At 44.5% G+C, this 27763-nt stretch overlaps 2 protein-coding genes across 2 annotated transcripts in view; both read left to right on the forward strand.

Annotated features, from left to right (window-relative positions):
• Positions 1-9616, forward strand: part of LOC308166672 (myelin basic protein-like) — a gene marked incomplete at both ends in the record, with an annotated part of 30207 nt that extends 20591 nt beyond the window's left edge. Inside the window, one exon of the mRNA XM_080540997.1 lies at positions 9312-9616. Within this exon, the coding sequence (XP_080397123.1) occupies positions 9312-9616 (305 nt within the window). The remainder of the gene's footprint in view (positions 1-9311) is intronic.
• Positions 9617-9756: 140 nt separating this feature from the next.
• LOC308166674 (myelin basic protein-like) lies at positions 9757-24895 on the forward strand (the record flags this gene model as incomplete). Its single annotated transcript, XM_080540999.1, has 5 exons — positions 9757-9876; positions 19878-19982; positions 20077-20103; positions 21445-21525; positions 24848-24895. The coding sequence occupies 5 exons, from the start codon at positions 9757-9759 to the stop codon at positions 24893-24895; spliced, it is 381 nt and encodes a 126-aa protein (XP_080397125.1).
• Between the last annotated feature and the right edge of the window lie 2868 nt (positions 24896-27763).

The following is a 27763-nucleotide window of genomic DNA, read 5'->3' on the forward strand; positions in this document are numbered from 1 at the left end:
AACCACAGGCAATAAGCACAAGTCTATTGTGTTTCACACAAAAAAAAGATGATATCTGAGGATATCGGTAATCAAATTGTGTTCAGTTCCTAACTGGTTTCTCCATTTCCTTTGTTGTGATGGAAGAGCTGTTGACTTTAGATAGAAAAGCCATAAACATCCCTCTTTGTTGCATTTTCTTTGATACTCCACTCAATGGGAACATCGTTAAGAAGTAATACCTTCCAGTTATCGGGAACAAGTGAATATGTTATGGGTCTTGCTGTGCATTAATATGATCCTGTTAGTGATGCCTCATTATGCTTCATTACAGTTTACTCGCCCCCGTTGAAACGAGCTAAGGAAGCGTTTCCTGCAGTATTAGATCATCCGGATGCAAACATTTGCATTTAGTGTGTGTGTGTGTGTGTGTGTGTGTGTGTGTGTGTGTATGTGTGTGCAGATGCGCGTGCGTGTGTGTGTGCAGATGCGTGCACGTGTGTGTGTGTATGTGTGTGCAGATGCGCGCATGTGTGTGTGTGTGTGTGTGTCTCTTGTGTGTAGAGCTTTTAGCCGTGTGCTATGTCAGGCCTATAAAAAGGAGGCTGATGTCTTGGGTCATTTGTCTCTGTGGCTGGGAACTGAGGAAGGGGTCTCTGAGCTTAGTGCTGAAGATGGGTGGGGGGGGCTGGGGCTACCACTAGCTGGTACAGGCTCTAACTGGCACTGTCACAGCAGATCGCCCCGCCGCTCAAAAGCTCTGATTGTTGACTACATCACTGGACTAGTGTTCTCTGGTTCCACACCATTGTTCAGATTCTCTCTCCCCTCTCTTTCTCTCTCTTTCACTCTCTCTCTCTCTCTCTCTCTCTCTCTCCCCGCTCTCTCTCTCTCACTCTCTCTCCCCGCTCTCTCTCTCTCTCTCTCTCACTCTCTCTCTCTCTCACTCTCTATCTCTCTCTCCCCCCTCTCTCTCGATCACTCTCTCTCTCTCTCTCACTCTTCTTCTCTCCCAGTTGCTTTATCTCCATCACTCCCTGTCATTTTCACTTTGTATGTGTGAGAAATAGCTTGAGTGAATGTGAGAGGGTTGTTAGTGAACTTGCTCTCTATGTCCCAACAACCCCCTCCCCCCCATCCTACTCACCCCTCCCTCCCATGACTCCCATGCTAAGGCTTCATGTGTCTATGTACAGAAATGCTTAGATAGACTCGGCACTGCAAATGAGAATGGCCAGCAATGGTGTTATGGTGTTATAGTGTTATGGTGTTATGGTGTTATGGTGTTATGGTGTTATGGTGTTGTGTGTCATTCATTCAGAGAAGTGATGGGGATACACACATTGGACGTGTGTGTGTGTGTGTGTGTGTCTGTGTGTGTGTATGAGTGCTAGTGTATGTGTGTGTGTATAAGTACTATGCCTCTGTGTGTGTGTGTGTGTGTGTGTGTGTGTGTGTGTGTGTGAGTGAAAATGTACAAGTTACTGAATCAGTGTGTCCTGAATCCCAGCGACCGCGTCATCTTGCCTTGACCATCTGGCGACACAATCAGGGAGTGTGTGAACAGCTGGGTGGCTGTAGTCGAGGATGGACTTGCCAGCCACCACTCACAGAAAATGGGACCCTGGCAACTGGCCTCCCCCATGTTAGAAGTGAAAGGTCGTAGTGTCGAGTAGTTGACAAAAACAACTTTAAAAGGGTCTTGAATCATAAATAGCGTGTCAAATTTGCTTTTAGCTTTTAGTGACCTTCCACATTTTGTTTTTCAAGGGATTTTTTCAGGACATTGAGTGTGTGATGGTTCACTGTGGTCATCTGTAGATGGTTCAGATTGCCTAAGTAGTGTTTTTACTGTGTTTTCCCTGCCTCCTTCAGTTGATAGAAGCACTCAGGATCAGGAGATAATTATGCCGGTGTTCAGATAGAGGATTGGAGTGTAATCTCTCAATAACAACCTTCACACCACCCCTCCAGCAGGCAGGCCAATTCAGACCTTAGTCATCATGTGTCCAGGACACTCATGTCCAGTGTGTGTGTGTGTGTGTGTCGGTGTGTGTGTATCCCAAATACACCTGATGTTGTCTTTGTTGACACCAGCCACAAGGAGGTGCTGATTGTAGAAGTAGGCTGCCCCTTTGACCTGTACATGGACCAGACTTTCCAGGACAAGTATATCAAATACCAACCACTACTTAGTACGATAACCAGCTTTGGGTACAAGTGTAAATTCAGTATACTTGTATTTGGAAGTCTGGGCCATGTATATAAATGCACCATGAGGGGTCTGAGAATTGCTGCAATGACTAAAAGAAAGGCCAAACAGGTTGCCAAATGTTGCTCTGTCTCGGCTATTATTGGCAGCTTGGCCGTGTGGAGAAGGAGGTGTTATGTGTACCCCTGAGTGTTCAGTGCTGCTTAGCCCCGAAATATTTGATTCCCTGCCTGTGTAATATGATTTGTGGAACCAAATAAAGTATTGTGTGTGTCTCAGTTTGTGTTTCAGTGTGTGTGTGTGTGTGTGTGTGTGTGTGTGTGTGTGTGTTTGTGTCTGTCCTTGTGTGTCACTGTCACTGTGTGTCTCTCACACACACTCCTGGATTTAGGTCATTGGAGTGCTACAGTGACAACATCCTATGAACATGCACCAGTCCAATTTGACCAATTCAGGAAACACATTGTTTACCATTATTGAGGAGGTCAGGAGATTAGACATTTCAATGGACACTACATTTTGAACATATCTCAATCATAGCATCATAGGCAGTGTCTGTATGTCAGAAAATGGCGATTTGCTATGTTTTGTAGTCAAAAAGATAAGACAAAATGTCCTAAGGAAATTACCCGTGTATGATGTCATTGGAGATAAAACACTTTTTTTTAACTGCAGCCACAGACACACTTTCAGTTTCAGTTTTTCAGTTTCCGAAAATAAACGCATTTCCTTACGACCTTTTCTCATATCCCTTTGACTGCAGAACGTAGAAAACCGCTGTTTTCACATACTGTATATATACGTATCTATATATATATATAGATACGGGAGAAGTGTCCCTTTAACACGTACAGTACACCAATGACATGAAACCTGACCGTATAGCCCATAGGCTCATTTCAAGCAGGATGAAGCAGCAGCATTGTGCTGGGGCGTGACACTATCACCATTGTCACAGACTGGATTTACTCCTTCTCTTTAAGTTTGCTCATTGTTCCAGGATAGCTCTGGTGGTGGTGGGAGAGGAAACCAGTGTCTTGTCTCAGCAGCGGTATTGACGCTGTAGGCTGCTTGAACCCACAGTCACACAGCTCACACTGCTGCCCGCTGTCTCTCGCTAAGTGGATGCCAAGGCCTTGTCCGATATGGACAACAACATCTGTGGATCAATAGTTGCCTGTTGATGCTCTAAGCAGCCTCACTGTCATCTTCTCAGCACTCCAGAGTCTAGTTACCTGAGAGAGAAGAGAAACTGTCCAGAAACTGTTGGAAGATCGGAGAGAGATAAAGAGAGATGGAGAGGAGATGGAAAGGGAGGGATAGAGAGAGAGAGAGAGAGAGAGGAGGCGGGGGGGGAAGAGGAAGAGAGAGAGAGAGAAGGGGAAATAGAGAGAGAAAGAGAGATGGAGAGGAGATGGAAAGGGAGGGATAGAGAGAGAGAGAGAGGAGGGGGGGGGGGGGAAGAGGGAGAGAGAGAAGGGGAAATAGAGAGTGAGGAGAGGTAGGGTGGAGGGATCTCAGGGTGAGCTCTTCTTCCCGGCCAGTACAACAGATCAATGCGAGGAGGAGGAGGAGGGGGTAGAGCAGAGCCGTTGGTGATAGCAGGCCTGGTTCTCCATCATCTCTGGCACCCGGTGGCCAACCTCAACGGTCTAGAGTCAATAGCACCCTCCCCGCTGCTCTGCTCCCGTTATGACGGAGCCCTCCACACTACACACGATAACAATAACGTCATTTCGTAAACCGTAGCCGTGAGCAGGTAGAGTGGCTTAGATGCTACCTAATCTGTGATGATAACACACAGTATTTTCTCCCTCACACTGTTATGTACAGTGTACCACCACGACACCCACTGGACAATTATCCCCCCCACCCCCACCCCCGTTCTGACAAGACTGTAGGAAGCGAAGGCTCACAAAGGTCACGCTTGAGGTTTTTCGGTTCAGAAAGAGAGAGAGAGAGAGAGAGAGAGAGAGAGAGAGAGAGAGAGAGAGAGAGAGAGAGAGAGAGAGAGAGAGAGAACAGGGAGTGTCCGGCAGAGGTTTCACCCCTCTCAGCTGCGGTTAATCGACAGTACAGTACAGTACAGCCCATCCCAAGAATCTCTTGGGAGGATTGGGAAGGACTGTGAATGCCTCACGGAGGTGGTGGCTGCCGTGGTGGAGATAGGAGACAGAGAGAGTCTTTCTCCCTTTGTGTGGCAGTGGGTGGGTTGCCTGAGAGCCCATGATGAATGCCCCCCCCCCCCATCTCCTCAACCCCCGGTGGGTGGGAAGGGAGAGTTTGCTGGTCAGGGGCCACATACCTCGAGAGGGGTGTTTTTTCCTTTTTTTCCCCTTTTTTTTTGAGGAATACTTCCCGTGCCTAAGTCCCCCACTTCTTCTGCTCCCTGGCTGGTTTCCTTGTCCTGTTGTTGTCCCCACTGCCACCGCTGTTCCACAGGGCCTGGTGTTGGGGAGGCCAAGTGGTCTCCTCGGGACAGGGCAGGGCCGGAGCCGACAGGGGCTCTTGAGGAGAGATGGGACGGAGGGACGGAGGCACAGCCGTTGGGGCCCACGCAGACGCATTCCTCTCCATCTCTGAGGCCGTTGTTTTCTGCTGCTGCTGCTGCTGCTGCTTGTGGGTGCCGCTGATCAGTCCCCCTTGTCCTCTCTCTCTCTTTCTCTCTCTCTCTCTCTCTCTCTCCACGACAAGAGAGTCTTTGATAGATCAGATAGAACAAACATCTCACCTCCCCCGGGTCGATCCTCATTCTTCTTTTTGAACCCAGGTGTCGTACAGGAAACAAGTAAAGTGAACAGGTCCGGTGATTGTTTTTTTTGTGTCGACAGCTTGTTGACAGCAATCGCTTCTTCGGATCGCTTCTTCGCTTCTTCGGATCTTGAGTGTTGATTTCTTTCGCTGCCTTGATCTGAGCGGGGAAGGGGGGGGGGGGGGGGAGCAACCCAGTAAAATGAATCACGATGTACTTGACGATGTACTTAATTCAACCATGTCTTTCATCTACACTGAAGACCGCGCACATAAACACAGGCAAGACAGTGTTGGAAAACAGATCAATAAGCTGGGTCGGTGTCTCAGGGTCATATCTCTAGGGTATGTAGAGGGTAGTATGCCCCAGGCAGTAGAAATCAGCCGGCTCATCACAATGCATGGAATGGAATGAGGAATGGTATCGTAATGTATGGAATGCGATCCAAGCATGCATTCCATGCGTTACTGTGCAATCAATCGAATGCTTTATATGCCATGCAATCAGATTGTTAGGAATGTGCACCCTCCCCACACAACACACACACACACACACACACACACGCGCAAGGAGTTCAGAGCACAGGTTCAGCTGTAGTTCAGCGCCCCCCTGGAGCAATTAAGTACCTTGGCACAACGGCAGGGTTAGGCACCCTTCGATCAGATGCCACCAACCCATCCAGTCACCAGCCCACATCCGCCACCCTCCTAGGGTGGTACGGGGGATCGAACCAGCGACCTACCTCTCTAACCTCGAGGCTACCTGCCGCCACAATGAGCCTATCCTCCAATGTCCTCCAATGACCTCCACCAGCCTCCACTGGTATGCACAGTGTGTGTACAGTATGCTGTGTGTGTAGTGGATACTGTATGTGCCCTCCAGAGTTGCTATCAGCTGTCTCCAGGAGACCCACTGTTCTCAAGTGGACTCCCATAACCTCTCCATCTGTCTCTATTCTCGGCGGGGTACGCTATGTACAGCAGTGTGTATTTGGCCTCCAGTGCTGCTATCAACTGTCTCCAGAAGGCCCAGAGTCCTGCCCTGTGACGGACACATCAGAGAGGCTCATTAAATGGATCTCTCCATCTAAGAGCATAGAGGACAATACAGTATTCATGAGGTGGCCAGGAGAGCAGGGAACGTGAAGGCGGCGTACTGCCTAATCCTCAGCACAATTAATTAGTGTTATGTGTCATCCTTCGTGTGTGTGTGTGTGTGTGTGTGTGTGTGAGAGAGAGAGTGAGAGAGAGAGAGAGAGTGAGAGAGAGTGCATCAGTCTGTTTTTCTGTAATTGCCTTGAATGTTGTTTACAAGTTCTGGTGTTTTGACACATCCCTGCTCTCTCTGCCATGGCATCGATGCAGGAGAGGCAACTAAGCATGGTTTTGTAAATATAATGAAGGAGCACCCCCCCTCTCTCTCTCTCTCTCCCTCCCACTATCTCGCTAACCCCCTCTCAATCTCTTTTTTCATCTCTCTTTCATCTCTCTTTCCTAGGATAGGTTTTCAAAGGTGACGGAAATGTGTATTTTTTTGTTTTCTTCCTTTCCTACCTACCTTCCGTTAGATTTTGATTGATTTTATTCCCGCTTTCATGCTCATGTCTGGCGCAAACTCCCACTGTCTCACAGCAATAGAGACAACAGTGGGAGTGAGATGGAACCGTCCCCACACAACCCCCTTAAAACACTTTAAAAAGGTAGCAGACAGTTGCCAAAAAATTATGTATGGCAAATAGTATGACAAGCTCGGATGGAGATGTAATTGTCACAACCCACACACACACACACACACACACACACACATACACACACACCAAAACCCACGCGTAAACACACACACACACACACACAAACCCACACATAAACACACACACACACATACACACACACACACACACATGCACACCCAAACCCACACCTAAACACACACACACACACCTAAACACACACACACACACACACACACACACACTCACTATTGGGAGCATATGCCTAACTGTTCTCTTCAATGAAAGATCTCAATGTGAATTATCACTGGATGGAACAGTTAGAACAGAACAGATGCTGGAACAGATGCTCTTGCCTTATCTGTCTGGGAGAGGGTGAGTGTGAGAGGGTGTTAAATCAGCCCTTGCTCCGTTGACTGACTGGTGTCTTATTAAGGTAAAGTGGTAGGAGATGCAGTCCCTGTGCAGGATGCAGACATCCACTCCCGGAGAGATGATGATGGCACAGGGTAATGAAGTCAGTGAGGTGCAGGAGTCTGCTGGTTTATTTGCAGCGAGGATATAAAGGTCTTGCCTTGACTTGATTTGAGGTCTTTGTTACCTACGCCAGAAGCCCGAGGGCACAATGCAAAGGTTTAGACCACAAATTCATATGTGACAGCAGTGAAACCAGGATCAAGTCGGCAACCGACCATTTAACCATTAACCCAAACATTTTAATACATTTCAACACTGTTGAAAATCAATGACACACTCGCTAGTCTAGCCAAAATATTGCAATGCAATGGATTCGGTGAGTAATCCCCACTACTACTTAGTTAGTGCAGAGTAGTGGGAATTACTCACCGAATCCATTGCATTGCAATATTTTGGTTTGACTAGCGAGTGTGTCATTGTTCCCAGTTTCACCAGCTGCTGTCACATATACTGTCAGATATGTCCCCTCTTCAAGGTTTGGAGTTTTAATAGCCCTACATCCACCCATGTTGCAATGAAAGCAGCTCAAATTGTATTTTATAGCTATATTTCTTCAGCTCAAATCGTATTTTCTCCACTAACAATACATCTGTGGAGCAGTGCCTGTCAAAACAAGCTGTTTTACCTTTTTACTATTTTTTTTTACCAAGCTATTTCTTTACCCTGTTGGAGTGCAGTGCTAAGAGGCATATGCTGAGAGAGAGGGAGTGATGAGTTGAGAGAGAAAGAGAGAGAGAGAGAGAGAGAGAGAGAGAGAGAGAGAGAGAGAGAGAGAGAGAGAGAGAGAGAGAGGGGACTGGTTAGGGCCAATGCAGGGGAGGACATCACTGGGCTGTTTACTCATTGTCACAATCATTGCTTTTACCATCATCCTGGCCTAATAGAATACGACCCCTACTAAGAGAAAACACAGTACACAGTCTGTCTGTCTTTTTTTGTCTGACTCCCAGTCTGCCTATCTGCCTGCCTGTCTATCTGTCTCCCCCTCCCCACCCCCCTATATAAAAACCACGGTACTTTCCAGGAGAGCACTATACAGTAATAGTGCCAAACATCCCTTGTCACCTTGGTTAACAGGAAACTGTAACTCTGATTCTATATATACGGGGGTGCCTATATATAGAATCAGAGTTACAGTTTCCTGTTAACCAAGGTGACAAGGGATGTTTGGCACTATTACTGTATAGTGATCTCCTGCAAAGTACCACGGTTTTTACTGCAAATACTGAGTCACAGTGAAGCAGGTTTATACCTTGGATGGTTCCACATTTCCCCCCAATGACCCTAGCATTGCAATCAAATCAAGTTTTGATCGGTTTTCGCGTTGAGCTTGCGCCACTGAGCCCCACGGCCCGCTCGGACCCAAGCAGCCAACATCCAGCAGCCTTTCTATTCCTCGGCCGTCGGATAAGTGTCACCGTCCATTGGGCTGAAAATCCATACTTATAGGAGTTATTTTAGTGACACTGGCGCCTTTGTTCCACAGAAATAACTGTGTGGCGTTGACAATGGGCCACTGTGAGGCAAATATTAGCATTCAGATTCCCTCTGTGTTCTGCCACAGTGTCTGTATTGTTCTAGTGGGCAGGGTTGGACTCCATGCCCTGTACTTAGCGCTTAGCGAGCTAGCCTGGACGCGATACTGTCAGAGTGGAAATTACAGTGAATACCCGACAGTAATACCTCTGTCTCACTCACAGCTCACAGGGGATGGGCGTAGGGTTCACATGGAAATGATGGGAATTAGCATGGGATGTCGCAAGACATACGACCCCTGTCAGATGAGGGTTGTTCTATATTCTGTACATGTGTGTGAATGATAGTATCATCATTTCCTCCACAGAGATTTTGGTTTGTTGTGGGGGGGCCATGGAAGACATTGATGTGGTGTATTCTGAACAACCGTTGTGATCGTACTTAGTAGAACCTTGCTGACCTTGCCAATGAACGTTTCCCCAAGTGAAATGATCTCATGACTGTATGTACAGTATGTGTCTCTATACGCTAGGTTTACTGTAGGCCATGTCAGATCCCCTCTCTCTGCTGCTGTCTCTAGCAGGCAGAAAGGGCAGGGTGTTGGTCAATAGGCCTCATTGTCCCAGGCCCTTGTTGTGCGCCATGCAGGCCCTAGCCCATAGATAACTCTTGTTGTTTCTGCGCAGGCCTGGGTGGCAGCGAGGCAGATGTCAACCAGAACAATGACTGCCCCTCCAAGAAGCCGGCGGTGACTGACTCCACGGGCGCTGAGGGCCCCCACGACTCCTGGCCCGACGCCAGCACAGCTGATGCTGACGCTGACGCCGCCACGCCCCGCCCCCACCTGGTCCGCCTCTTCTCCCGAGATGCCCCGGGACGAGAGGATAACACCTTCAAAGACCGCCCCTCCGAATCTGACGAGCTACAGACCATCCAAGAGCACGGAGGAGCAGGGTCAGAGTGCGGTTCCGAGGATCAGGATCTAGACTAGTAGTAGTAGTAGTAGTCGCAGTAGTGGTATCGCTTCCCTTTCTCGCTCTCTTTCTCTTTTAGCCCCCTTCTCTCTCACTCCAGAGACAGAACCCAAACAACCAATACTAGCACTACCCGACCCAAACTACATCATCCACTATGGCTTCTGCTAGCAGCTCTGGACAGGCGGCCTTCGGGCTGGGCAGGAGGAAGAAGGCCCCCGGCCTTCTGGATCAGATTGGAAATTTCTTTGGAGGGGACAAGAAGAGGAAGAGCAAGGTGAGGAAAGAGGGGAGGTTAATACTGTCATTAGAAAAGATACACTGCAAAGGTACCACGGTTCATTTTTTGTGTGTTCGCATTCCCGGTCCCATTTAACGGACTGACTTGTGCTTATGATTTTTGTTGTTGTTGTTGATGCAAGAATTTGTCACAAGAATTGTTGTCTTAATCAGAGTGTATTTTATGTGGTTTCTTTTGTGTGATTTATTTTTTTGTTTTCATATGATCGATGTACCAAAGTTCATGACATTCTCCTAAAACATGGTTATCTGCTTGTTAATGGCATAATAGGATAGATATTGACACTGGATAACTGGTATGGGTGTGGTTTACGATTTGTGTAGAGCATTGACTTACATTCTTTGGAATTAAGATTTTATTATTGTGGTACTGTCATTTATAGATCATTTTATTTCAAAAACATATTTGGTACGGCTGTGGTAATCACCATGGTACAAGTGAATGGTTGAATTGTTGTTCCTCTCAATAGTCTTTGATGTTTGCTTTCATTTAGTATGCTACATTTACTTTATCTATGTACAGTAGAAACTGGTGCCATTTAAAATATGTGTATCAGGAATATTTTGAAAAAGGAATGATTTGGGACATTTTTGGGGGAAATTGTTATCAATATATCCCTTCTTGGAGGTTAGGAGAAAATATTGGGAGACTGATGATATTGGCAATTTGCTAGTTTTTGGAGAGCTATAATAGCCATAATATCTAGGTATTTTGCAGACTGTTATATAGTATAAAGTTGTGACCTAAATGCCTTGCATGGACCGACATTGGGTGTGGAGAGTAGCATTTTTTTCACTCTCCATTGATACTTAGACAAGTCTATACAACGATATTGTACATAATCCAACAGAAATAATATAATGCTCCTTAGAATAGGAAAACACATGTATAGGGTCCTACTGTATATGGGTATTTCATGGAGTTCATGAAGCTGCGTTGTGTAGGAGGAGTAGGTACAGATACAGTTAGGTTGCGTTAGGGGTACAGTGGAAATGCTCATGCCTCTGTTGCCTTGTTTGCGTTTCTGCGTGTTAATGCTGAATCCCAAAGCCTCACCCAGAGCTCGTGTCAACTAACAACAGAATTGTGAGTAGATGTGCCAACATGGGGTACATGTCAGTCTGAGATGCCCTGTTTGTAACAGTCGTTAACTTTGGAAGAAGAGCTGAGAACTACCTTAAACAACAGTTACGTTCCAACATAGAGAAGTGAGTGTTGGTTGAGTGTGCTAGTTGGATTGGTCAAGTCTCAGTTCTATAGTCAGTTCTTTTTTCCAGCTCAGTTTGAGTCCTTCTTGGTGAATAGGTGTTGGTACATCCTCTTCAGACCAGAGAGAGGATTGTTAGCTTCAGAGAAAAATATTCACAATTGCAGAATGATTTCTGAACATAATCCAAAAGATATGCATCCTCCCAAGCCTTACACCAACTTCCGAGCGGAGGAGAGTTTGATGGATTACAAATCCACATCTTAAATTAAATCACAAATGTAGGTTTATAGAAATATTTCCAATTAGTAACTGTTGTTTTACAGCTTGTTTTTATTATTGGGACATTATTTGGTTGTGTACATGCTGCACCTATTTAAATCAGGTCCTCTCTTATGTACAACAAATGAAATATACTACTGAAACTCATATCTGCCACAAGAGAAAATGTCATTGTTTTACTGGCCTGAAATAAATGAACAAATTGTTAAGTAAATCCTTAAAGTCAAAAGACAGGAAGGTTATTTGCCAATTTGCTTCAGTATTGGTTATTTTTTATTATTATTATTATTGGGGGTCGTTGATTTTTTACAATCACCTCTTTCATGAAATGTAAGGGTTAGGGTTTTCTTTTCCATATCAGAGAAGATTATGTTGATGAAAGACAAACATACAGTATGAAAAGGTATTTATGTTTTTAAGTGTTTGCCTTCAGATAATAAGTGTTTATTATATCTGTTGCCACAAGCAGAACATTATGTTCCGCCCTGATCAAAGTTTTATAAAGGATCAATTAGTTCAAGAGTAAAAATACAGAATATTTTTACATCCTCTTATGATGACGATAGCATAATACAAAACTTAAAAGTTCAAAATATGAAACAAAGAAATTAAACTGCAGTATTACTGGCCATAACCCAATATAGTATTAACATCACACTATTGTTTTCCTTGATTTTGTTTTCCTTGATTTTAAGCATGTTAAAGTTAATCACAATGGATTGTTTCAACGGGTAAGGGCTTACTATAACTGACAGATTTTAACAGGTATATTTATTATTATGGAACCTTTTACAAACTGGAATTTGATATTTTCATTGTACGTATCTAGTCCTGGTCTCATCTGTTGCATGTTAAAGGGTTATGTTCATAAATTAGGCCATTGGGATTTCATTTTAATTTATGAATGATACTGTATATTTAAACTAAAGGTATCACCAAAAAGATACAGAATGAGTTAAATCTCAGGAACTCAATCCACTGTGTAACTTACCTACATCAGAAGACCAATAAGGTTCCAAATGATTATTAATTAGAGAGATCATGATATACTGTACTAATTTGGGGGTATAACTGTACTGTACTGTGGGTAGCTATTCATTGATACATTGAAAAACCATGACAAAAAAAGTTAAATATTAATGTGAAAAGGTCTGTTTGGTGTGGAAATGAAGCCAGAACTGGCACCCAGATTCATCAGGTTCTAGTTGAAAAGCTGATAATTCAGAACCCCCAAAAAGTGTTGTAATACTGCCTGCAGTCCCACCCTAGTGTCTTGGTCAAATGCTTCTAGAGGTGAAGTCACTCCTCAAGCCATGCCAGCTAGATAGAGCCATAGATATGAAATTAATTAATTGATTGATTAATTAATTCTATTGATATGGATAGAGCACCCCTCAGGTTCACTGGTGTCTTTTTTCCCGTCAGGAACTGTGTGTGTGTGTGTGTGTGTGTGTGTGTGTGTGTGTGTGTGTGTGTGTGTGTGTGTGTGTGTGTGTGTGTGTGTGTGTGTGTGTGTGTGTGTGTGTGTGTGTGTGTATGCATGCACCCGCATGGGAGTCTGTCTACCATAGAGATAGAACATATATCTGTATGTGTTCTGTATCTATTGTACCTATACATGGGTGGATCCTATTCGCTGATCCTCTTTTGTAATGCTTTCCGATATCCAATCAATGCTTGTCATGATGCTTTGTATTTCCTGTGTGAATTGTGATGACCAACCTCTGTTCCCTAACCTGGATCCTGTTCTAAGCTTTTGGATTATGGCTTGATTAAACTCTCTAACAACATCCTGAGCCCTGTCTTTGTTATGTTTTCTGTTTAATAATTAATTGTTTGTATATTGTCTCTCTCTCTCTCTTTTGATAATTCTCTTAGGATAATGATCCTAAGTCCTTCTAACCCTTCGACTAACAACAGTGTCTTTGGAAAGTATACTGCAAAGAACAGCAACAAAGAACCAGCTGCATATGGACACTTCATACTGATCTGAGCAGCATGGTTATTTCTTATTTTCACTTGAAATGAAGATGATTGGTGTAGTTGTTGACATTGTTTCTTTGGGCCCAACATTCTGTCAGTAAGCTGTTTTCGGCTCTAAACCTGAGACATTGATCTCACTCCACAGTGACAATCGGAATTGATAGGTTTTGAATGTTGTTATTGAAACTATAAATATTGTCTGTCATGGGCATGCATTTAATGTGACTCATTGCAGCTCAAGAAGAAGATTTTCCTTGACTTACAGTAATACCCCCAAAGCCTGGTTAACAGATTTGATTAAATAATGCTCTGAGTCAAGCCAAGCCAAGACTTCCTTCTCAATGTCCCAGTATGAATCAGTCATGTGGGACTGTTGACTCATCACAGTGGTGGAGGCAGAAATCGGAAGACGGGGTCATTGTAATTCTAATGGAATGAACGAATGGTATCAAACACACAAACTCATCCTCAGATTTCTACCTCTACCACCCTATTGGACCCGATAGTCCTCTGTGGTCTTAAGCGTGAGTCCCAAAGCCTCAGGCTTGTTAGGAGTGGGTTGATCCTAGCCTGTTGCCAGATCTATAAAGTGCTTAAGCCAACTCCTACAGTACAGTCTGACTAGTGACTGGCATGCCAGTTAAGGACATGGCTACAGCACATGATAGGTCTAGAACAAAGCTAGAAAGGTCTGGCAGGGAGGAGGTTCTTAGGGCTTCGGAGCAGGGGCCAAGGAGAAGGAACTCCGTACGATGGAGTAACGAGGATAGGGTGGTCCGTAGTAGGGTGAGAGCACAGCCAAGCAAGAGAGACACTGCCCCTACTGGAGAGGCGATGTACAGCATAGCATAGCAGAATGACAGGTTGTGTCTTCTCTCTCTCTCTCTCTCTCTCTCTCTCGTCAATAAGACTACTATACACTCTGCAGTTACACCATGGCTACACTACATGAGGCTGAACGAAGGGCTATGCAGACTTAATGGAAATGTGAGGCCCCTTCAAAGCTCAGCTTAAGTAGCTTAAGGTCATGTAAAATGTGAGCTAATACCTTGTTCCCTAGATACATCCTTTTACAAGCCTAAGATGAAAGAACTAATAAGCAGGCAGACAGTTACTTGCCCACGGCTTTCTTTTGTAGAGGGGCTCTTAGCTTGTCTTAGCGCTGCTAAATTATATTTCAGTCTCACACACGCCGGCACGTGTGAGTGTTTGTTTGTTTGTGAGTCATTGTGTAAGTATCAGGAGAAATCAACTTTATGATTGCAAAGTGTTTTTCTTTCAGTTTTATGAATGCAAAGTGTTTCTGTCTCGTTAAAACTGTGTTTGCGGCTGAGAGAGGGCAAACAGCGGCTTTTCAGAAACCAAATTGTATGCTTGTCCTACTTCTTCATCTCATCCAGGGCCATTCTCTCATACTCGGTAATGAATATGGAGGTGTGAAAGATATGCTGTTTCACATTCAATTCATTAATTATTATTAATAAGGCTCCTTGTATGAATAAAAGAGGAGTGCTATCTTGATGTGGATTATTTCCAGCGGCCTCGGCCAGGGTCAGGATAGTTCTGTCTCTTACACTCATTACAATGTCCTGCTTGTTTTCCTATTCAGGATGCAAATGGATGTCCTTATTATTCATAATTTTCAGAGTGCGTTTTCTCTCTCTCCCTCCCCCATCCCTGTATCTTGGATTTTATTGTGGTTCTATTCACTGGTGCTTTGGAGGACACTGTGCCATTTAGTTGCATCCCACACATGAATGTATGAATAACAAGTTTATTTAAGTAGGAGAAGGATCTATTTCAGGTCTTTCAGGATCCTCTGAGAGATAATAAAAACATTTTTAAAAAAGGACTCACCCCAATATATTGCATGGCTGGTTTCAAGCCTAGTACTAGACTAAATCACACTTTCAATGCAGAATCTCCATTAAGGGTGCTTCTGAGTCCAGAGTTAGGCTTACCGGTAATCCATATCCAGGAATCCAGGCCAAAATGTTTGTTGATATTATTATTTTTAATGATATTATTCAAAGACCTAAGACCACCTCCATCTCTCTCTCTCTCCCTCTCTGTCCTGAGGTTACCCAAGGGAGACTCGCTTGTACGGTTGTTTATGGTACCATAACAAGCTGTCCTGGGGTGGGTGTTTTGCCCCGAGAGATCCAGCTGTCACTGACATGCAGCTTTGATTAGGACAGAACCTTTTTCCGTTACTTTAGTCAGTGACCCGGAGCGTTCTCTGCTCATGAATGTAGTTTTCAAGTCTTCGGAAACGATATTCTAACCCCTGAAGTATAGATCTGACCGTCCGTGATGTCCTCTCCTAGGCAGTTGGGAAAGTTTCAGAGCTTCAACTTCAGCAGCCTGTGGAGACAGACCAATAAGGTCACCAGAAGTATTCCACGGGCAGAATTTGAAAAGTTAGACTAGCTACTATTTTAGTTTAGATACAAAGCTGATAGGTTTGCATGAATTATGCATGAGTGCGTGTAAAATGTGTGCACACATACAATAGGTCTATATTCATTTGCATTTTCTGTACTGTGTGGGTATGTGTGTGTGTGTGTGTGTGTGTGTGTGTGTGTGTATATGTGGGTGTGTGGGTGTGTGTGTGTGTGTGTGTGCACGAGCATGCGTGCGTGTGTCCGTGCGTGCGTGTGTGTGTGTGTGTGTGTGTGTGTGTGTGTCTGCATCCTTCCTGACCTCTCCGTGCACCGCTTGTCCTCTTGGGCAGAATAAATAATTGACAGTGATCCATTTTTAAAGATGTCCCATCTCTGACCTCCGACCTCCTGACCTGTGAGGGGGCCAGTTTTGACAGCAATCAAATCCTCAGGGAGGAGGTGTCCTACGAGCGCTGAATACAGCGTTCAGTACCTGCACTCAGCCAGCTGACCTTCCACATGGGTCAGGAGACTTTATTTGGCCTGAATTGCCATGTTCCCCTTAGCGACAGGCACCCAGGACGGACCTCAGGGCTTCAACCGTTATGTAAGTCCAATCATGCATTTTTTTGAGAATGAAAGGAATTTAAATGTCTCAGAGCGGTCTCACAGAGAGTGTGTGATGAAAGTGGAGGAGTTTGGGGTATGTTTGGGGTTTGTTTTCCTTCTTTCTTTTTGGTGGAGCTGTATTTGTGAAGGCTTGATGAGAGCTCACTCTTCAGACATCAAACAGAACGCCAACCGACCCAATCATCCCTGGCTCTCACCTCCCTGAGTCAGAGCTCCAAACTCCTTTTCTCTTTTCTCAGAAACGCGTCTCTAGTGTGTGAAAATGAGATGTTGTAATAGCATCCATGGCAACATGATTCAGTCAAGTCCTTTTGAGTTTTTGGGAGAAACGTTTTGATGATAACAAATCAACATTGAGATGCCTTCAGCTCAAATGTAGATTTTTTTTCGTTTTCTATTTTCTCGTGCAGATTTTTGGAAACTACGTACATACGCCACGATTCGGCATGGACAGAGTTTAATAGTTTGATCCTTATTTTTTTAGAAGAAAGGGCATTCCAAGGACATGGGGACTTCAAGCAGTGTTTTATGAGTGTTTGGACCCCTCTTCTCTTCAGTGTCTAGAAGTCTAGTGTCTAGCGTTGGTTCGACTCTCATCCCTCTGTTTATGTCTAAAAACCACTCTCTAATGATCAAATACACACTTGAGGCTGAGGCTCCAGCACCTCCCACATCAGGAACACACTGAGCACCTCTCATCTCTCCTCTCTCTCTACCTCTCTTCTCTCTCTCTCTCCCTCTCTCTCTCTCTTCTCTCTCTCTCTCTCCCTCTCTCTCTCTCTTCTCTCTCTCTCTACCTCTCTTCTCTCTCTCTCTCTCTCTCTCTCTCCCTCTCTCTCTCTTCTCTCTCTCTCTCTACCTCTCTTCTCTCTCTCTCTCCCTCTCTCTCTCTCTTCTCTCTCTCTCTCTACCTCTCTTCTCTCTCTCTCTCTCCCTCTCTCTCTCTCTCTCTACCTCTCTCCTCTACCTGTCTCTTTCTGTCTCTCTAACTCTCTTCTTTCTCTCTTTCTCGACCGCTCTTTGCTCTCTTTCTTCTCTCTCTGACTCTCTCAACTGTGTCTACCGTTGCTTTCTGCCTCTAACTCTCTTCGCTCTCTCTACCCCTCTACTCTGTCTCCCTACATTTCTCCTCTGTCTGTCTCTCTCTCTCTCTCTCTCCACCCTCTGTCTCTCTACCTTCTTCCTCCGTCTCTGCCTCATCTCCTCTGTCTCCCCACCTGTCACTTTCACTCTGTCTCTACTTCTCTAGCCCGGGGGGAACATCCATAAAAGATGTATGTAGAACTTGTGTGTAGACAGTGTTCTACACACACACTTGAACGCTCAGTCCCCCCCTAACGCCCCCGTTCAAACAAGGTTTTTGGGCATGGGCTTCAGAGGTTTTTGGCCATGGGCTTCAGTCACGAAGCCTCCGTTCCGGTGAGTAACAATGCGGTGGAGGACACACCGACGCAAACAGTTGAGTCACCCAGGCGAGGAGACACACCGCTGCGATGATCAAAGCTTCGCCAACAACAACAACAACAACAACAACAACAACAACCACAACCACCACAACCACAACCACAACTACAAATGAAGGAATTGATTCACTCCCGCTCCCGCACAAGGCACAAACAAGTCGACTACAACGTCTATTGATAACAATCAGAATCACAATCAGAATCAGAATTGCTTTTATTACATCAATGTAGGGTACAAACATTTTATTTTAATTAATCCAGTAGGGATGGTATGGGAGAGACAGTCCTTTGCTTTATGCCAGTGCATTTCCTAAGGAGCTTGATTGCTTGGGGAAAATAGCTGTTCGACATCCTCTGGCTTTTAGCCCTGAGGCTACGATACTGTTTCACCGATGGCAGTAGTTCGAACAGATCAAGATCAGAACAATCTGTCCTCATAAAACACATCAGACCTGATCCTATTCCAAGCGATTGCAACGATCCACTTAGTTTGATAGATCTGAAATGGTCAGTCCTCTAGGGTTACACATACAATTGAAAGGATGACCTATAGCATAGCAGCGCTAACACATTTTCCCTAAGGTAATTGTAATCATCCGTCTACACGTGGAACGGGAGGAAGACATGCAATTTTGGGGCGTACAAAGTGCATTTAAGAAGGAGGAACCATTAAGAATCATTACCTAAAGTTCTTTTATTAAGGGTAATCAGAGAGTGATTCAGAGCTTTCTCAAAAGCAATTAGGTAAATCTGCCCCTACCTTCACTCTCTACTAAAGACCCAGGCTCAAAGGACCGGAATACACACTCGATTGGAGGAAATTAGTTTCACAACCAAAGGATGATGTTATTCTCAAACTCCTAGCCTCAAGAATAATCAGGCTTGTTAAGGAGATGAATAATTTAAGGTTCACACTGTTTTAATGCAACACTTGGCTTAAGCCTCTGTTGTGTGTCTGTGTCTATGTGTGTGAGTGTGTGTGTATGTATGTAGGTACGTGTGTGTGTGTGTGTGTGTGTGTGTGTGCGCGTGTGCGTGTGTGTGTGTGTGTGTGTGTGGGTGTGTGTGTGTTTGTGCGTGTGTGTGTGTGTGTGTGTGTGTGTGTGTGTGCGGCAGAGGCAACATTTTAGACCGTATGGTGACTGAGAATGTGGGTGTGAGAACACAACAACACTAGGTAGAACGTGAGGTGTGAGAGGTTAGGCTCCATTAGGATTCATCACCATCATGTGGCCTTCTAAAGGTCTTTGTTTTTTTCGAGTACAACTAAATTGTATTGATTCTCTACTTAGCTTCCACTTGGGCAGAACAAGTCAGCATTCATTTTCTGTTGATATTTATCTCCTCCTTGTAAAGATCAACGTATAAACAAAGAGTTCGGCTGACCTTATTTCTTTAATACTCCGTAGATTCCCTCACCCGGCCGAGACCAGCTTTTAATCATTCATATTCAGCGAGGTTTTAATGAGTTTCGCATGGGTGTTATCTGTTTATGGCTGAGACGTGAGTCAACTGGGAATGAAGGAGTTGAAAGAGTTCCTCTCCTCTCCTCTCCTCTCTTCTCCTCTACTCTTCTCTCCTCCTCTACTCTTTCTCTATCCATCCGAAGGAGGGAACACCGTTCTACAGCAGAGACAGTGTCCTCCAGACCCCCCCACCCCCCCATCCAGACCTAATCTCAAGTATTTCCTGAATTCCTCTTCATCCCCTCCCCTTGCCTCCTCCTCCTCATCTCCTCTCCTCTTGGAAGAAAAAGATCCAAGGGGAGGAATTTCCAGTGTGTTCTGATAAGGAGGCGAGGAGAGAGGACACATGGAATCAAGGAAAGACATTTGACATTGAACTCGATGGGCACTAGAACCTTCTCCCTCTGGAAGCAGAAGACTATCCCTGATCAGAAGCAGTAGAGTCAGAAGTACCACCCTCGCGGTGTTTGCTCATGTTTTCTAACATCATTCTAGTCTAGAGTGTTCTAAACTTGCTCTGTCTCCACCCCCCCCCCCCCCCCCCTCCCCTCCGTCTCTGCAGGGCTCTTTCCGCGGCGCCCTGTCCTCCTCCCCTGCAAGACCTGCCACAGCATCCCCTCGCAAGAAGGGAGAGGAAAACGCCGTGGCACACTTCTTCAGATCCATCGTGAGTGAACGACTTCTGTTGTGTGCGTGTGTGTGTGTGTGTGTGTGTGTGTGTGTGTGTGGTGTTTCTAATGGTCTCGTTACCTCTTCTTCAGGTGTCCCCTGCTCCTCCCAAGTCTAAGGTGAGTCCCATTAACACTCTCCGCACACTCTCCTTATTCATTCAGCAATATTTGTTATAGTTTCATGGTCATTATCGCACTTTATGCAACACTTTATGATGTCATTGGCTTTGTTGTCATGTGATCACCTGTGCTCCGTGTCACTGAACCTGTGCTCTCTCTGATGCGATGCGCGAGCGTCTGCCTTGCTGTGCTATGCTCTGCCTCTGCCTCTGCCTCTGCCCCTGCCTGCGCCCAATGCGCCGGATGTGGATCGCCTTCTCTCCTTGCTGTCCTGCCGCCTTTGCTCTGAGTAAGCCCAGTGTTGAGCCGTTGTGTGTGTGTCGTCGACCCCGTTCCCAACTCACCCATGTCTTTGTCTGTCTTTGTCCGTCTCTGTCTGTCTCTGTCTGTCTCTGTCTCTGTTCCATGTCCAGTGGAGAGTTCTCACTGCCAAACTACGCCTGGTAAGGTGCTTCCAATACAGATAACGATAAACTGTAAAAAAAAAAAAAAAAAAAAGACCCCCCCAAAAAACAGGCCTTCCGCAGTAGCTGTATTTTATATAAGGCTTGAGAGCCTGAGTAATACACGGCATGCATAATGCTCTCATCCGCAACTCCTCCTCCACCTCCGGTTGAACTGAATACCGACTTCTTTATTTTATTTGCCATATTTGTTCCAGCAGCCTTTTCTTATGGCTATGCTGCTGAATAGGTTGGTCCTCTTCTCCTGGTCCTGCTGGATGTGTGTGTGTGTGTGTGTGTGTGTGTGTGTGTGTGTGTGTGTGTGTGTGTTATGGGTGTTATGAGTCATTTAACAGCTAAAAGAGAGAGGGGGGGGGTAAAAAGAGTTAACAGGGAGCTCTGAGCACCCCTGAGGTAAGGTTAAATAACACAGTGATTTATCCCTCTCCAAATATTTCATCCTCATGCATGTTTAATCTGAGTTTGATTTCAACCATTCCCCCGGTGAAAGTCAAAGAGCAGGCATGAAAGAGCAGCTGCTGTTATTGAAGTTTGAAGTCACAGCTTGTGTTTTCTGTGAGAAATGTTGTATTGAGCACAGACTGAGATTATAGCAGTGATATAGAATGGGCATTATGTACATTGATGTATAGAGATCATAAGTAGGCAACAAAGACGTTATTGATATAGGAACGAATAGTGTTAACAGCATCACTGCTCACTCTCTTAAAGTAGCTTTCTTTCAATTCAATTCAACTCAGTTCAATTCAATAAGCTTTATTAGCATATCAAATATTACACTGGCAAATAAAATATATAGCAAAGTATAAATCAATAATGACAGAAAGGGAAATGATATATAATAAACACAACTCTCTTTCTCGTTCTCTTTCAGGACCAGAAGTCACAAGGGTCTGCTAAGGCCAAGAAGGCCGCAGGAGATGGACAAGGAACCCTGTCCAAGATCTTCAAAATGGTAAAGGCATCTTAACCCAGAACAAAGTTACATTGCTCTCCCTTCTCACTATTATAACCACCTCTGGGCATGAGGTATCTATAATTAAAACCAAGTCTTGAAGGAAAAAGATGATTAAACAGATGGAATCTTTTACTCCTTTTTCACATTTCTCTTCCTCTTTACCTTTCTGTCTCTTTCTCCCTTTCTTCCTTCTCTTCCACCTCAGCGTTCTCTGTAAAAACCCGGCATTCAGTGAGTAACAGATGTTTCCGGTGCTGAATGACATATTTATGCTTTTACTGGCTTAGAATGTATTCAATATTTATAGATGTAAGAAGCAGCCATAAATCACATCTTGCATCTTGAGACAGAGAGTGATAATTACACTTCACACTGTCGGCTTCATGCATTACAGTCTGCAAATCATAGGTAACAATGCTATTTATGAGCTTGATATGGATCCATAGCTTCTAACATACTGGCTTACTACTGTACTGTACTTCCAGGCAAGTGTAATAGTCGCACATATGAAAGGAATGGCTTTAGCTACACACGCACAGACGCATTAGGGATGGCTGGTCGTCCTGCTTTGTGCCTAATGGCTGTTAAAAGGCCTATGCTAACTGCTAGTGCACAGGGGAACCGTCATTGACACCGATGGCAGCTTTTCTCTCTTACCTATGGCTTAATGCAACTACAAAACACATGATAGTGGTGCCAAGGTTGGGAATGGGCTTACAAGGGTCAGGGGCACTCATAGTCTAATTCCACACATGGATTTTGTGCTGTGGTAATAATGATCTATTATGAAACTATAATCATTATATTATCATCTATCGTGTCTGTGGGCCGATGTGAGAAAGGGATGGACCCACCACAGAGAAACTAGAAACATACAAAGGGCCTTTCTCTCACACCCAGTATACTAGGTCCATACAGGACAGAATCAATGCCACACTCAGTGACATACAGTGACTTCCGGCACTGTTTGTGGCTGGCATTTTGAGAGACAGTTTTTGGGCCTAAATGTGTGACTCTGCGGGTAATGCCTGAGGTGTTTAAACAGCGTTTAAACGTTTCATCACCACCGCTTCCACAAACACAATTTAAAATGCACAAAGCCTCAGCAGCTGACGGCTGGCTCAGCAGTTTTGTTACCAATGCGTCTCAGTCCGCTTGGCCCTGTCTGTTCCCACTGAGAGAGGTGACAAGCGCTTCACAGAGAAGTTTATCCACTTACACCATCCGTCAACCGGCTGACAGGCTACATAACCGGAGAGACACTGTCACTAGCGCAGAGTAGCACTTGAATTCTCTCTCTCTTAGTCTATATATATATATACGTATAAAGAGAGGGGAATGGCTGAGAGAATGGAGTTATATATATACATATATGTATATATATAACTCCATTCTCTCAGCCCATTCCCCTCTCTTTGTCTCTCCCTGTTTCTCTCTCTGTTTGTCTCTCTCTCTCTCCCTATCTCTCTTCCCCCACCCCACCCCACCACCACCGGCCTCTCTGTCCCTCTCTGTCCCTCTCTACCCCCCCCCCCCCCCCCTCTCTCTCTCTCTCTCTCCTCCCTCTCTCTCCCCTTATCTCTCTCACATCCCCCTCGGGGATTGGCCCACCTCCTGGGTTGACGTGGCCATGCATTCAGAGCGGTTCCGTATGCGTTTGTTTTCTTTGTTTGTTTTTGTCTCCTTGCCCCACTGCATGCGTCGCCCACAAGGTGTGGAGCTCATGCTAATCTCGTGGACATGCTCTGGGAGTTTGGGTGCCAGGGCGTTTTTAGTTTTTTTAATTAGCCTGTCTGGCTAACCAAGCTTCAGATACAGAAGATTTAGATTTAATCTAAATTTGAATAATTATAGATGTAATGAGGCATAGAGAGAGAGAGAGAGAGAGAGAGAGAGAGAGAGAGAGAGAGAGAGAGAGAGAGAGAAGAGAGAGAGAGAGAGAGAGAGAGAGAGAGAGAAAGAGAGAGAGAGAGAGAGAGAGAGAGAGAGAGAGAGAGAGAGAGAGAGAGAGAGAGAGAGAGAGAGAGAGAGAGAGAGAAAGAGAGAGAGGAGAGCTCCAGTAGGTCTGTGTATGTGGGGGTACTGACAGCGGGGTGAGTGTGTCAAAGACGCTGCAGGGTACATTCATCAGCATCCCTACAGGATTTATCACATGAAAGAGCGTCTTAGTTTTCTGACAACTTTAGAAATTACTTGAAATAGTTTTGTGTCTCCACCAGGCACCATATATTATCTAGAGCATGACTAGCTTGCAAACGACACTATGAGTGTCAGTCTGGGACCCAGCACAGCTAGTGCTATAGCCTAGTTTTCTTTATGGATGGGGTATAGCATGCCAACAATTAACAATCACATCCTTTAGGAACGTATACGGCATGCAGACATTATGTAGCATTGTGAACATATAAGATGATTATGACAGCATATGTGACAAAATATTTAAATATACCCACTTCTCTTGCCTGTAGTGGCTGATTTATGCATCTTTCTGCCTGATATAATTACCGTTAAGTTAAATCCATCATCTCTCTATCGCTTCCTATCTGTCCACATATAATCACGTTAATCCATCCAGATGAGAATGTGCGGGAAAAGTTTATCTGGGTTGACAGACAACCCATTTTCTTCCCATTTTCTTTTTGTTTTCATTTGTTACGTGTTTTCGTTTCCACTTCTGTCACCGCATCCTAATTAATTTTCTTTTCGACGAGATAATGATGTTGCGCTCAAATCACTGTAGGAATGGCTCAGAGCAAAGACTGTTGCCTCCGTCTAGTTTTGTGTGTCGGGGATTTAATGTCTTTGTACGATATGGATTATCTTCATTCCACATCCTGCTTTGCTATCTAAAAGAGATAATGCACAATCTATTCGGGGGAATAAGCTTATGGTAAACACAGTACACCAAATAACTGATCTGTTTGGGCCACAGCAAGCACATTGGTGTTAGGAGGTTTTGCTTTTTAAAGGTAGCCTACGGCCAATAATTCACACCGAAAACTATTTCGATGACGCTATAAATATCGGCCATACAAATAGAATTCTACAGGCCTGGCAGAGAACTGTGATGTACAGCATACAGTAACTAGATGAATCACCCATTTTAAAAAAAAAAAGTAATGCTGCCATGTATTGTATAGACTTTGTGTTACCATCTACAATATCCTGTGTGAGAAATGTGGTCTCCTCAGTGAGCGTAATTGGTAAATCGTCAATGCTAACTGGCTTTGAGTTTTTCACATTAACTCAACAGTGACTTGGTGAGGTCAGGGGCCTATTTCCAGAGCCTAATCTGTGTTTTCTGTGTCTGTGTTTGCAGGGAGGAAGCGCTTCTCCAGCGAAGCCAGCGAAGCCTTCGAAACGCTGAGGTCCCTCTTCAACCATCCCTTTCAACAGCACGAGGGCAGAGGTCACGGAAAGGGACTTACAGTGGGGGAAAAAAACAACCACGAAAAAAAAGAAGAAATCTTGATTTTTCTAGACTCACACCTCTCCCTGCTTCTCTAACTCCCTAACAGAGCCTATAACTCAAATGCCTTCCTCCCCCGTGCTCCTGGCTGGTAGATAGCGACACAATCTGTGCCCCCCCTCCCACCTGTCACCCCCTCACCCTTCCCCTCCTATGCAGTCATCATCGATGTGAACTGTTGCTGAAGTTGTCCAAGCAGACCCCCCCCCCCCCTCACACGCCTAGCCTGATGGACCACTATAGTTGCCTCTCTGTGCTTTCCTGTTGTTGTCTGTGTCTATGAAGAGTCTTCTACCTTCTAACTAGGCTGGCGAACTGGGTCAGACCTGGAATAGGGTGCTATGAAGCTGGACCAGGTCCTATGTTGACTTGGTTGACCCAGCGTTGAGAGTGAGAGTGACCAGGTCTGGTTCCGGTTCAGACACGAGCGGTTCTCTGTCCTGTCGTTATTTGTCTTTTGTCTTTCCCCCCCCCGATTGTCGTACCTGATTCCGTACTTCCCTGTATGAATGTATCCAAGTATTATTTGATGGTGGACTAACTCATTTTGTATGTGTTTATTGTGATGGCCAGTTTGGTCATTGATGTCTTTGATTTCATTCACCATTTTCCTTCCTCCTGTATCGACCAAACGTGTCCTCTTGTCTTGAGTGTGCTGTCCTTCCATGTTGTCCCTAAGGGTCTAAGGCTGGCTGTGAACCTTTGTGGTAAACATGATATCAAGCTACTGAAAGTTGTTTAACCCACTAAAAAAAAAAGTCTACGTCCCAATATCCACTGAATTGCTGCGATCAATGGATAATGTTATCATTTCTAATGTTTTTATTTGATTTCCAGTATATCAAGATAAATTAAGTAAAGACACTAATGTTGTAGTAGTCATGGTACTGGGGGTTTTCCCTTGCCATAGATTTAACTGATATTCTTCTGAAATGCACTGTTTTGACCATTGAAAAGCAGACATGCTTTTTTTTTTTGACTGCTCTGAATCTAAGCTAATGCTAGCACTGTCACAGTATATAGGCAATCCAAGCACTATACCAGATTCAGACCCTTTCCCTACTGCTAGTCTAGTCTAGATATGTATTTGTCTTTTTGTCTTTAGCTTTATGTTACCTGTGGGAACACTGCACATGAAAACGAATACAAAACAGCTAGCTGAAGCAATGCCATTTCCGACTGCCAAAAAATGATGTGCTGTGTTTTCTCATTGTGTTTTCATGTTTTAAAAAGACAAACACTTTCACAAAGGTGCTCTCTATAATTAACCGTAATTGTTTCAGAAAATGTAAAAAAAGGAAGTTGGTTAAACAGGAAGCGGGTGAGAGTTCTGATGATCGACGAGTCACATAAACTGCTTATTACTGTCTTTGTGTTGTTCAGTACCCCGACTCCCAAAGGGTTTGTTTTCTCCACGTGTTTAAAAACAAGCGTACGTAATCTGTAGCGTATCTCTGCCCCCACCCCCCCACCCCCGACACACCTCTATGTGTGTGCGTGTATGTGTGCTTGTGCATGTGTGTTACGTGCCTGCATGTGTGGTTTTGTATGGGTCCTGTGAATGAATGTACATTAAACTCTGAGACCCTCATTGTTGTACCTGTAATAAATATATGTATGACCAGCCACTTAACTTGAAATAAAAACAAAAACAAATAAATCAATTAAAAATAATAAAACCAGCCTGTTTGCAGTTATTTTCTCTTTAGTAGATGGGGACCTCATACATACATAATGTGTCAGGAGATAGGAATAAAAGGCCAGTCGGGTCAGATGAGAGTGTTGTATGATTCATGAAATGAAGCCATGAGTCTGGTTGCTTCTGTAATCGAGTTGATCTGGAATAAGACTCTGGGTGATCCTGACTGAGACATGTGTTAGGGTTAGCCCCAATATTAGCCCCTTGTACCACGAGGATGACCTTTAAGTATGGAGATCCCCAGGTCAAACCCTGCCAGATGAACTAACATAACAGCCTTTTTGATGACTCACTCTACATTACGATTCTTGTCAGCTATCAGCTCCTGGACTTCAGGGAGTGGTACTAACTCCTAGCTCGAAAGTTAATTACTCAGTAATTTGGTTACGGTCAGAGTTAAGGAACCCAAGTACAGGACACGTACATAAGATAATAGGGTTTTAATGAGGGAATTGGGGAGAATGGAGTAGCAGGGTGGAATGGCAAGCAGGGTAGGGTAACAGGGCAGACAGATGAATGGAAGGGTTTAAATACTGAGTATATGAAGGCCGAGCACACACACAGACACAGACAGACAGACACACAGACAGACAAACAGACAGACAGACAGACAAACAGACAGACAGACAAACAGAGACAAACAGGAGAGAGAGAGATACTGGTACAGGAAGGCGAATCTTCAGGAAAAAATGATACCTGCTTCAAGGAGGTGGGAGAGGCAGTATGGAGTGTGCGTGTGTGTGTGTGTGTGTGTGTGTGTGTGTGTGTGTGGAGAAGAACATGAGAGTGTTTTATTAGATATGGGAAGATCAAGATATAAAAGGGTATTGCGAAAACATCACTGAAAACAAAGATGGTAGAAGTTTGAACAAGTTGACTCATTCTTACTGGAGAGAAAAAAAGAAGTAGCCGCATTTGCAACAGTAAAAAAACGACTGGTTTTATTACTTAAATCATCTTCAACATTACAAAATACATTCCTGCCATTGCAAAAAACTTAACAGCTCAATAATCTGTACACTGGCTTAGCATTGCATTTAACAAAAGTTAACAAATGAATCAAATCT

Source organism: Nansenia antarctica (genome assembly GCF_963989245.1).
Source record: "Nansenia antarctica genome assembly, chromosome: 10".
Classification (NCBI taxonomy): Eukaryota; Metazoa; Chordata; class Actinopteri; order Argentiniformes; family Microstomatidae; genus Nansenia; species Nansenia antarctica.